Source organism: Lissotriton helveticus, chromosome 12 (assembly GCF_964261635.1).
Source record: "Lissotriton helveticus chromosome 12, aLisHel1.1, whole genome shotgun sequence".
NCBI lineage: Eukaryota > Metazoa > Chordata > Amphibia > Caudata > Salamandridae > Lissotriton > Lissotriton helveticus.
The window spans coordinates 586296594-586308148 of NC_136073.1; the positions used below are offsets into that span (position 1 = coordinate 586296594).

Genomic DNA, 11555 nt, shown 5'->3' on the forward strand with positions numbered 1-11555 from the left:
ATGCAGACTCCACTAATGGATAAGTAATGCCAAACTATTGCCAATGACTCCACTAATGGATAAGTAATGCCAAACTTTTGCCAATGACTCCACTAATGGATAAGTAATGTCAAACTATTGCCAATGACTCCACTAATGGATAGATTGGAGCATTTGCACTTTAGCCCAGCATTATTAGCTGAGGGCAGGTATGATTAGTTAAAAGCTGTTTTTGGTAATGATAAGCCGCATTGCCGAAAATCGCCTTTTTGGAGAGGGACTGCTAGTCCCAGGACGCCCTGCCTTCACACACCTGAGCACCTGAGCGCCCTTGGCAGGAGCCTGCAAAGCTGTTTGCGGCACCCACTTCACGGGAGCCGCATTGCCGAAAATCGCCTTTTTACAGAGGGACTAGTCCCAGGACGCCATGCCTTCACACACCTAAGCACCTAAGCGCCCTTGGGAGGAGCCTACAAAGCTGTTTGCGGCACCCACCTCGCGGGACGCGGGCGCGCTCCGGGCAATGCCCGGGCCCGTTTGAGACAGGGAGAGGCTGGGCTGGGCCCCCCTCTAAGGCGCCGGATCCCAATGGCGGATGTGCTACTCTAGTAAGTGACTCCTGGGATTAGCATTTGTGCCTACTGTTATAACTTTTGTTCCTAATAGCCGCAACTAACCTGATCCAGCATGACAGCACGGGAGGGAAGAGGGAGGAAAGGAATGGGATTCGGGCATGTTGCGGGAACACTTGACCAGTTCACAACCAGAGCCAGCTCAGTCCTTGAACATGAGATTGCGATTACGGAACAACGTCTTTCTATAGACCTGGTGTTTCTAAAATGAACATCTTTGGGGGGTTATAATTAATGTGCATTCCCCGGAAAGACTCCGCCAGTCGGGCACTGTAAGGGGTCCCCAGTCAGAAATTGTGAGCCCACATCAAACTCCGATCTTAATTAGCAATAAAGGAGATCCCTTGAACCCCCCCTCACTGCCCGGAATGACACTACCTGAGATAACAAAGAACACGGTTACGTGCGTGGCAGAAGTCCATAATGAGGTTGTTCAATCTCCGGATCTTAAGGAGGGGGAGGAGGTAAGAGAAAAAGAGGAGGCACACGTGAAGGCATACAGCAAAAGGGGAAGAAATCTAAGACCTCTAAATCGAATAAACAGAGGGAGTTGCCATACACAGATACATCAATCACTGAAGTCTTACAAGAAATTGTGCCTGAAGCAACTGTATCCAATTCGGATCTTATTGGGACTGGCCTTGGGGAGCCGGGGGAAGCGCACTGGAAGAGAATAGGTGCTCTAGTCACATCAGCCCTGGAGCCACTAATGGAAAGACTCTCAGCAATTGAAAATAGACTGGAGAAAAGGGAGGGACTGATAATGACCACTCGGGAAGGCATTGAGAATAAAGCATCAAATCATGACCACGTAAATGACCAAGCAAGGGAGGAGGGAAGGGATACAGTTGCACGCCCAGGTATTAGGGTAGCATCGCCCACAGGCCCGGTCTCCCACCCATTAGGCTTAGACATCTTAAGGGGAGGAATAGCGAGTAGAGGCAATGTAGTCCCCTCAGACTCACATGGAGTAAGTCATAATGATGAAAGGGTTAGAGATAAGAATGAGGTATTATACTCTCGCTCCCACTTAGACCTACCCCCTGCTTGTACACCGTATGTTGTAGTCCTGACAGGCGTCCCTGAACTGGAAGATGGCAAAATTGAAACTCATGACCAACTAAAAAATAAGACAACCCATTTGCTAAACAAAAATAGGCCATTGCCACAGGATGCAAAGTGTAAAATCCTCTTGGTTAGGAGAGTCAGTTGGGTAGGAGCCAGGCCAAAAAATTCATCAGGAGACTGTGTTATTATTAATTTTGATGACCCTAGGGTGGTGGATTATGTTTGTCGGGGCCCAGGAACACACCTAGGATCGCTCATCCAGGCCAGGAAATTAAGTTAATTTTATATTCCACCAGACCACACACACAACCCCGAGCAATTTGATGTGTATAGAGCCAGGCTGGGTCAGTCAGGTTGGCAAAGATGGGGGGTGCAAGGGACATGGAATGAACCTTGGCCAGGAGCCCCAGGGGGATCAAATACATATGATCAGCAGGTAGTGCTAATGAGGGAGGGCCGGCACTTCCTTTACATAATAGATATGCACCACTCCACTGGGGAAGACTTCTTAGTGAAGTAGACTGACTGCAGGGAGAGAAACTAGGCCAAAAAAACGCCCTGAGTGTGGCCCCGCGGAACACAAAATTACAGGCGGGGGAGCCGGCAGGAGAAGCCACACCAAATAGATACCAGCTTGTTCCTTGTAACATAAGGACTCCCAGTATTGAGGCTCCCAAAGGTACCGTTATAGTACGGACAGATCTGGGCACCAAGGTAGATACATTAGGGAGTACCATTGAATTAGTATCCTGGAATGTAGCCGGTCTGTCAGCTAAATTTCAGAATCAGGAGTGGTTGGAATATATTATCAAATTTAAAATTATTTGTCTCCAGGAGACCTGGGAGGTAGACCACTCTAATTTTCACCTAGTTGGGTACAAGTCATTTGGGATCCCGGCATGTAAGTCCATGGCCGGAAGGGCGAGGGGAGGCCTCCTAATATTTGTTGATGTGAGCCTGGAAGGAGCTTGGGCTGATTTAAAATGGAACTCTGAATATATGATAGGTCTTGGGTTTAAAAATTGTTGTCTAAATATTATCCTGGTAAATTTCTATAATTCAGGAGGCTCAAGAGTGACAGAGCTAGACGAAAGATTAAATTATTCGATTGAGTACAATCAGGGCACAATGTCTCCCATGCTTTTAATCGCGGGGGACTTCAATTGCCATTTGTGCCCGAATTTGACACCCATTAGAGAAGACTGGACCTCTTGCAGCTTAGAGAAGGGACCTCATTTTGAGCACACACTGGAAGGTAGGGAACTGAGCAGGGTGATGAGTAACTATATACTCGAACACACAATGGACCTATTGGTTGTTGATCCCAATAAGTTGGTAACCTCAACTTTTAAAGGAAGGGGATGTAGTTCCTTTATTGATTTTATCCTGGTGTGCCAACTGTTAAAGAAATGGGTACAGGGATTCTCAATAGAACTGAGTGGCTTTAGTGACCACAACCCCCTAGTTCTGTCCCTACAATCGTCAAACGCAAGTGGGGCCTCAATGAGGGGGGCGGGGTTAAATGTAGAAAAGATCACTGACCAGGGTAGGCGTTTGAAATGGTCAAGAATCAATGGGGAACGTTTTTACAGGTCCCTTGTAAAACAGGGTGGACAACTCCTAGAGAAATGTCTAGATTTATGGAAGGGTCGGTTCGAGTGGAATCATTCGAAGATATGGGTCGTCTAAAAGATGGCCTTTTAAAAATGACAGGACAGGCCAAATCTATAAAGGATCCCTGGTGGTTTGACAGTGCATGATTCTCTGCACAGAGAAAGTTAAGAGCTGCACTAGGAACGAACCCAAGGGATAAACAAACGGTAACGCAATGTAGGCTTAATTATAAGCAGGCGCTAAAGCGACGGAAGCGGGCCCTCGAAATTCAAACTTGGGAGGACCTGAGAGGAGCGGCAGAAAGGAAAGGCACAATCACCTTCTGGCAGATAATTAATAATCCCTGTTTCCAAGATGTAAATAGCCCACAGATAGGCTCTAATGTTCTCCCGGAACAGTGGGTGGAGCATTTTAGAGGGCTTTACAATCGAAGGAATAGTGAGCCACTGCACAATGGTGAGGGGACGGTGAGGTGGAATGTAACACTCGGATTCACCCTAGATGAGATCATTGAAGGTATTATGGGCCTCACTAAAAACAAGGCACCGGGACCGGATGGGATCCCGCCGGACCTCTTTTTAAGTAAGGTGGACCTTTGGTCCCCAATGCTAACAAGAATATTAAATGCTGCTATAGCTACGGGGCTACCGCGCTCTTGGTCAACTGTTACAATAGTGCCCATTTTTTAAAAAGGGAGTAGAGATAACCCTCAGTGTTATCGTCCCATCTCCCTTATAGATGTCACCGCCAAAGTTCTAGGTCGTGCTGTTCTAAACCGTCTGATAAATTGGTCTGAGGATGAACAGATTATCAGTGATGTCCAGTATGGATTTAGGGCCAAAAGATCCACAACAGATCAATGTATGGCTCCTGGTGGCTAAATATACCATTGCTAGCAATGAAACGGTCTATTTAGTCTTTATGGACCTCACCGCAGCATTCAACTGTGTCAATAGGGAGAAGCTGTGTGTTCAAATGAGTAATCTGGGGGTAGATCAAGATCTTATAAAAATCTTAAAAGCCTTACATTGGAATACCACGGCTAATGTAAGGTATAATTTGGAGGGCGGTTGCACTGAGTCTTTTACATGCACTAGCGGTGTGCAACCGGGGTGTATTTTGGCGCCATTCCTGTTCTCTCTGTACATAAATGGCCTAGAACGAGCCCTACTAAGCCTAAATGTGGACTCACCTAGAGTAGGCAATAGAGCAATACCTGTCTTGTTCTATGCTGACGACGCAGTATTGTTGGCACGCACTCCACGGGGTCTACAGATATTGATAGACGGCTTCGTGGATTTCATGAAAAATTTAGATTTGTCTGCCAACCTGACCAAGTCGTATGTAATGGAAACAGGGAAGAAACCACGTAAATGTTCTAATTATAGAATAGGCGCACACAAATTAGAGAAGGTGCAGTCCTTCTCATATTTGGGCATTTTAATAGATGGGCATTTAAATTTTAAAGCATTACTGGAAGAGCGTTGCAATAAGTTAGTGTCTAGTACAGGGGCAATTATGAATTTTGGCCGTAGACTGGGCCGCTGGTCCCCAGAGCAAATGATGAATTTATACAACTCCATTTGCTACTCTAAAGTGGCATATGGTGCGGAACTATGGGTGATCGCCAACTGTGACAAATTGCAAGTGGAGGAGAATAAATACATGAGAAGGCTCCTCAAGGTCTCACAGGGTGTCCCTTCTTACATTGCCCATGAAGAATTGGGTGGGTCCTATATAGAAGATAGGCTCCAGGTTAGACCCCTGGTAGCTTGGTTAAAGATCTGGGATAACCCAGAGGCAATGCTGACCAGGCAAATAATTTTGGATTGCCTTGGGAGGGACAGGGGAATGGACATTCCTTGGCTGAAGTATCTTAAGGCCGTTTTGGTAAACATTGGTTCCAAAGATCTCTTCCCAAATCCGACCGGAATGGAAGGTCGAGACAAGGAAAGTGTGAAGAAGAGGTTTATCACTTACAAAACAGCCTCAAGAGAAGAGAGGGAACTGGGCAAACAGTCAGTTAGAGCCTACGTCCTAGTAAAGTCCAATGTAGGAATGGAACCGTACTTAGCCCTCAAACATAATGCCCACGACAGATTTTTAATGACACGTTTTAGGCTCAACCTTTTACATTATTTATTAGCTGATCCAGCAGGTTTTATCAACTTTGTTGAGCCAAAGGGTTCTTGCGGCTGCGATCATCGATCTCCGCAAGATACCCTATATTTTGTATTATTGTACCCTTTTATTCCTTGCCCAGGCACCTTTATCTAGTTAGTCTGCTGAAATTTAGACATGCCAAGGTCGCTCTTTTACACTTACAAATGGCCCAAGACCCCCTGACCCTGCTCTCTATTATGAATTTTTTAAGACTAGCATTCAAACTCAGAGAAACTAGAGAATTGTATGGAAGGAGGGGGGATCAGATGGGGGATTAATGATCTGTAATGAATACCTCTGTATCTCTTTTTTGCTACTGTACAGTTTACAAATAATACAGGTATTTTTAGCAATTTTAATGTACTTTTATGGTGTTTTGTATAATGCCGAATAAAGATATTTGATTGATTGATTAATAATTCTCCTTTCTTGATTCCTGCCAGCATCCTCAGAAACCGTCACCTCACTTTGATGATCCGATTTACAACAGACAGTTAGGAAGGAGTGTTTCCGAAGCACCTACAGTCGCTGAAAATATCTATGAGCGAATTCCAGATGAGTATCACCGGCCGAGGGCATTTTCAACATTCAAGGGAGATTGATGTACCTGGAGGCATCTTGAGAACTAGACCATAATCCAGAATGGATTTGTTTTACAGAGATCCGTTGGGATTTGTTGAGATGTCTACCAGAAACTGAGTTAAAATATTATTGTGTATTTTCATTAGGAAGACTAAAATCACCTACAGAATTTGCAATCATTGAAAAGGAATTGGTGCTCGAGGGAAGGAGGAAGGTCATATTATACAGCCTAATATATTTGCTGAGACTCAACGTACTTCCTCCTCCTTGCTACGTCTTTAAGGAGCCCTATCGTTTATTGCTCATTTGTCAACTTTTTCCTCTTTCCTTCCCCGTATTCCTACTATCATGTTCCTGATTTACATATATGGTAATATACGTGTGCGTATGTATGTATGTGTGTGTGTGTGTGTGAGTGTGTATATACAAATATATATATATATATATATATACTGTTATGTACATGTATGTATGTATATATATACATATAGTTAGTCGAAGTCACCTGTGAAATGCTATGAAGTGATTTTAACATCTGGATTGTGATACAAACATCTTGTGCCTGCCTAAAAGCATAAAAGGATATCTCTGTTGTGCTTAGTACTCAACCTTTTAGGGAAATATGTGAATGTATTTTATATCATGTCTCACAAATATGTCTAGATACAATTTTTTGTGTCAAGTTACATAATAACAACGTTTTTTTATTAAAGTTTAGTTAGACAGATGTGTTGAGTTAGTGTTGTGGACAGAGAGGGGAGATGGAGAAGGGGTGTGTGATAGCGAGAGAAAAAGAGAGCGACCTAGCAATGGTGCGATAGGTGCTATTGCAACACGTAACACCACTTCTGAGTTTTATCCACCAAGCTACTTCACAGACGTTTAATTTTTTTGAAAATAAAAATACATGATGCATGTGCACTATGCCAATCTGCTTTCCTTATGATATGGTGTAAGAGATGTAAGATATGTTAGAGAACATTTTTATTTTACTGGAAAATATGTGCCATTTGCAATACAGTGCTAAGACTGCATAAAGGTCTCTGCTCTCAATTCTTTTTGTAAAATAAAAGTTAACTTTGTTTAAGATTTGGGGAATGGGTAACTTCTTATGGGTAGGTATAAGCGTGAAATGTAGAGTGGTATTTGGAGTTTGAAACTGGGGTGTGAAAGATTTGCCAAAATTGTAAATCGCCTTTAGTGTGTGAATGAAAGTCAGTGATTAGCCGATATGCAAGACTGCTACCAGATTTACAAAAATCAAGTGTGCAAAAAGTTGAAATGTACCATTATTCATACATTTCCTACAGGAATATGCTTATTTTCCCTAATCCTACAGGTAAGTAGAACCACAAAGCTGAAGATCTGCCAGTCTATGGTTAGGGAATTTACCAAATTTCCATAAACAGGTTCTTTTGTGGGGTATCTTACGCACTTTGTCTACACTTCCCACAGCTCCACCCTCCTAACGGGACTTGTCACCATCTGGCCCCGCCTCGCAGTATGGATGCCTTTTCCCTCCCAGAGTACTGTCCTTTTCAATGACTGCTTTGTAACGCACATGGTTTCCTCACTTGTGTCTTCATTGGCCGACTTTTCTTTTCTCTCTTTTTTCAGGCATTGCTTATGTTGCGCCCTTCTCCTCCCTCTCTTTCCTCTCCCTTCTTCTATTCCTCTCCTCTTCTTTCCTCTCTTTTTATTTTTTTCTTTCTCACGATTATTTGATTGTTGTATTGTTCCTTTTGATTTGTTCTTTCAATAAAACAGATTTGAAACAAAAGGGGGTTTCTTCGGGCGGGGGTTCTGGGGACTGGTGGAGCTTGTTGGGTGCAGGATTCTTCCTGGTATGCCGGTGCCTCTCGGTTGAGTATGTGGATCCCCGTGAAAGCAGGTTGCTTTTCAGGAAATCCCATGCCAGTCAACAAAAGTAATCAAATTACTTGCTCACCGCGAGATAATGACTCATGATGGCAATCCAGAATAATTGAATAGTTAATTCACCGCTTTAATATCGGACCTACAGTAACTGTGTCATACTGTGTGTGAATACAGCTAACTCAATCAGGGTTCCGGGTACTTGGCTGAGGGGTGCCGGTGTGTTGGGAGGAGTCCTGCATTTCTGGCACCTTGTGGGTGCTGCTGGTTCCCGGGGTTCCCGTCCTGGGGAGACCCCGTATCACGAGAGGGTTGAAACATTGTCAGCAAGTGAAAGAGGGAGATCCCCCGCAAAATGTAAATTTGTTTATGAAAACTGAATCTACTGAATATACTATACCCCAAAAGGGTTCCCCTTGTCTAACTACCAATAACCATTGTCACCATTCTTGTATAACACCAAGGTTACTTCACTTTTTTTGTTATGGTCACCTCACTGGGGTCACACAGTCACGTCAAATTGTAGAAATGTATATAGTGTAGATACACAATTGAAATATTATATGTCTTATTTTTGAAAAAACTGTTTATGCAAAATAAATTATAGTCACTTCGGCTAAAGGGGGTACAGCTCAAATAAAAAAAATAAAAAAAATGTTTCTTTTTATTTTTCAAGAAAAATACGTTACCATGTGTTCCACAGGAACGTCCCTTGCACAGTATACAGGTGTGTGTACCCCTACCCTGCATGCTCAACTGCATGTGAAACTGATATCCTAATTTTGTTTTGGCCCAATCAGCACGCTGGTGTATGTGCTGAGAACTATGGGTGTCCATAGCACAGCCAAGGTTCAGAACCTATTCTGTGACCTAGGATGGCGCATTAATCATAACCTCGGTAGCAGCATGGGACTACTCTTCAAATTTGGGGTATTAACATACAACAGTAGTGCCAGCGTACTGATTTTCAGGACTGATGGGTCTGGACAGAGAGTTATTGTCTGATTCAAAAGCGCACAGCATACCTACCCACTTATGTAAAGTTTTGCTTGGATGTGACAGCCCAGCCCTAGTGCTGACTTGTCATGTGTATCTTGAGTGCAAGTGTGCCAAGTGTTGTTTGATACACGTGCTATAGCAAGACTCTCTGTGTATTGAGAGTGGTTTGTGTGACCTGTGGGATTCATATTGGATGGCCCCTAGTTTAACATAGCACAAGAGAGAGGATGTAGCCTTAGGGCTAGAGCGGTCGACTTCGAAGCTGGGGAACTGGGTTCCAGTCTCAGCAACGACACTCAACATCCTGTGATTCTGGGCAAATCACTTAATCTCCACGTGCCTAAGAAAAATGTATGTGTCCATCTGTAACGAAACTGGTGCTCATGTAAAGCGATCGGATACACGATGTCTCGGGTCTAGTTTGCGCTATATAAAATTCTAAAAAAAAAAGATGGAAGGTAGATACAACTTCCCCAGACAGTGAAAGTGATGGCCTGCATTCCTGTCACTAGAAGGTAAAGACTTAGACACTAAAGTGAAGCGATGTGGTCAAAGGCTACCCTTAGAAATTCTATGAAGACTTTTTTTTTGCAAGGGATTCCTGCTTAGGATCATCAATATCTGCTGTCAGAGCCATTACCTTATACAACTTCTGTGTGTGCACTACAGCCAGAAAATGTAATTGAAAGGGAAACACTTCAAACCATTTCCAAGACCACAGAAATTAGATCCACATCCTCTGACTTGAGTAGAGAGGTTGAACTCATAACATCCCAATTTGCTCCTGTCCCAAGTTTCCCATGACCTAGGAAGGGCGTGCTCGACAGGGTACTTGAAGAGCTGTTGTGTGACCAGAGCTGGCTGCCAGCAAGTTTCTCTGAGTGATGAGACATCACCCAATGTCTGTGCAACTTGCTGGAGAATCTGTGAGTCTGATCTGTGCCTAGCAGGCTGCCTGCTCAGAAAAGGAAGCAGAGTGCCTGCCTCTGCAGGAGAAGAGACTGTGTAGGAAGAAAGACCAAGTCATGTTCCAAGTGTGAGGAAACATCCAGAAGAAGCTGAGTGTGTGTGGCAGTGTGCCGGTGATGATCCAAGCGGAGAGAGTCTCAATGACCTCCGTGCATGGGTCATTTGGCCACTACGAGAAGCAAAGTTAACTTTCATCATCAATGTGCAGTCCTGCATCTCTGGTGCGACCTGTGGGGCAGCCGAGCTGTGTCCTGACACCGCTGTGGCTGCAACGGAGGACTTTCCCGATGGCGCGGGGCTACAAACGCCAAAGATAGAATGCTGCTGATCTCGGCCTGCCAGCCAGTAACTCTGCTATGAGCTGAGGGGTCTGCTTGCTGCTGCAAACCAGCTGTATGCCTTGACATCACAGCAGCTGCAGCCAAAAACCTCCTTACCCCCTGAGGCTGCAGCTACCAAGGAGAGATGACAACTGGTTCTGATCTACCTTTCTACAATTCTGATGTGACCAGGGGCCACCTCTGTGAGCCTGCTGCAGCTGCTTCTGCAGGACTCTGCTATGTGATAGTGCATGGCATGGAATGACTGCCACACCACTGAGCGGGAAACATCCTTTACCACGCGGATTTTACTCCGCGTGGCTTTTAGAACGCGTCCGTTACAACGCAAGTCGTAACCACGATTTGCGCTGGAGGGCGCTACAGGATTAGGAATAGTATATTTACTATTCCAACACCTTCCCTAGTGTCCACGGGGACTGGTGTTAGAATAGTAAATTATACTATTCTAAATCCGCGCCCCCAACGCAAGACGTTGTAACGACTTGCGTTGTAGGGGACGCGTTGTAAAGGAACGCGTTGTGACGGTACGCGTCATACCGTCATACATCCCACTGAGCAGTGCTCCACCTGGACAGGTAAGATGCAACTGTGACTGAAAGGCTGAGAGCCCTAGAACCGTCTAGTTTATACCAGACAGTGTGTCGTCTGAACATTTGGGCAATTCATTGAACAACCATAATAGTGTACTTGCATCAGATTTGATTTTTGCCAGTTATTCCCCATATGTAAATGTCCTGCCTAGATGGGTGAGGACTAAACCCATAATGGGTTAGCACAGTAGTAGGACAAGGATCACCACCCCTGGTAAGAATCTGTGTGGGTGCAAGCATTATATACATTACATGCCACCGCTATTTGAAGAACCCTGTGAAAGAGCCCTAATACTGTGCATTATTAAAATGCATCTCTTCTTACAAAAACATACTGGACTGAAAAATATCTTATTGAGGCTGTTGGTCGATTAGTTACTTCTGACTTCTTGCCTTCCCCCACACTTTGTCCCAGGAAAGCCTTCAGCTGTTCTCACACAGGACCCTGAGTCAAAATGCAGAAGTGATGTGCTTGGCCCATTGTCAAAGCCATATTAGGATGGACCCCCAGGGGCAAACAACCTCAACCACCATGGTTGTGGTCCCGTCCCCCCAGTTTGCCCTGTGTCCTGTCTGCCCCAAAATGGGTTCTGACACCACGTGCAGCATTCCTTTCCCCACCTATGTCAAGGGTTTTCAACATACTTAGGCCCACATGCATCATTGTTCCCGTTTGCGATTCCTTAATTGCGAAAATTAAGGAATCGCAATTAAGAAATCACAAACGGCTATGCACCAAGAAA

At 44.5% G+C, this 11555-nt stretch overlaps 1 protein-coding gene across 1 annotated transcript in view; it reads left to right on the forward strand.

The window, feature by feature from the left end:
* SH2D2A (SH2 domain containing 2A) overlaps window positions 1-7125 on the forward strand; it is a 277897-nt gene extending 270772 nt beyond the window's left edge. The window contains exon 9 of the mRNA XM_078671386.1: window positions 5900-7125. Within this exon, the coding sequence (XP_078527512.1) occupies window positions 5900-6058 (159 nt within the window). The 3' untranslated portion in view covers window positions 6059-7125. The remainder of the gene's footprint in view (window positions 1-5899) is intronic.
* The last annotated feature ends 4430 nt before the right edge of the window (window positions 7126-11555 follow it).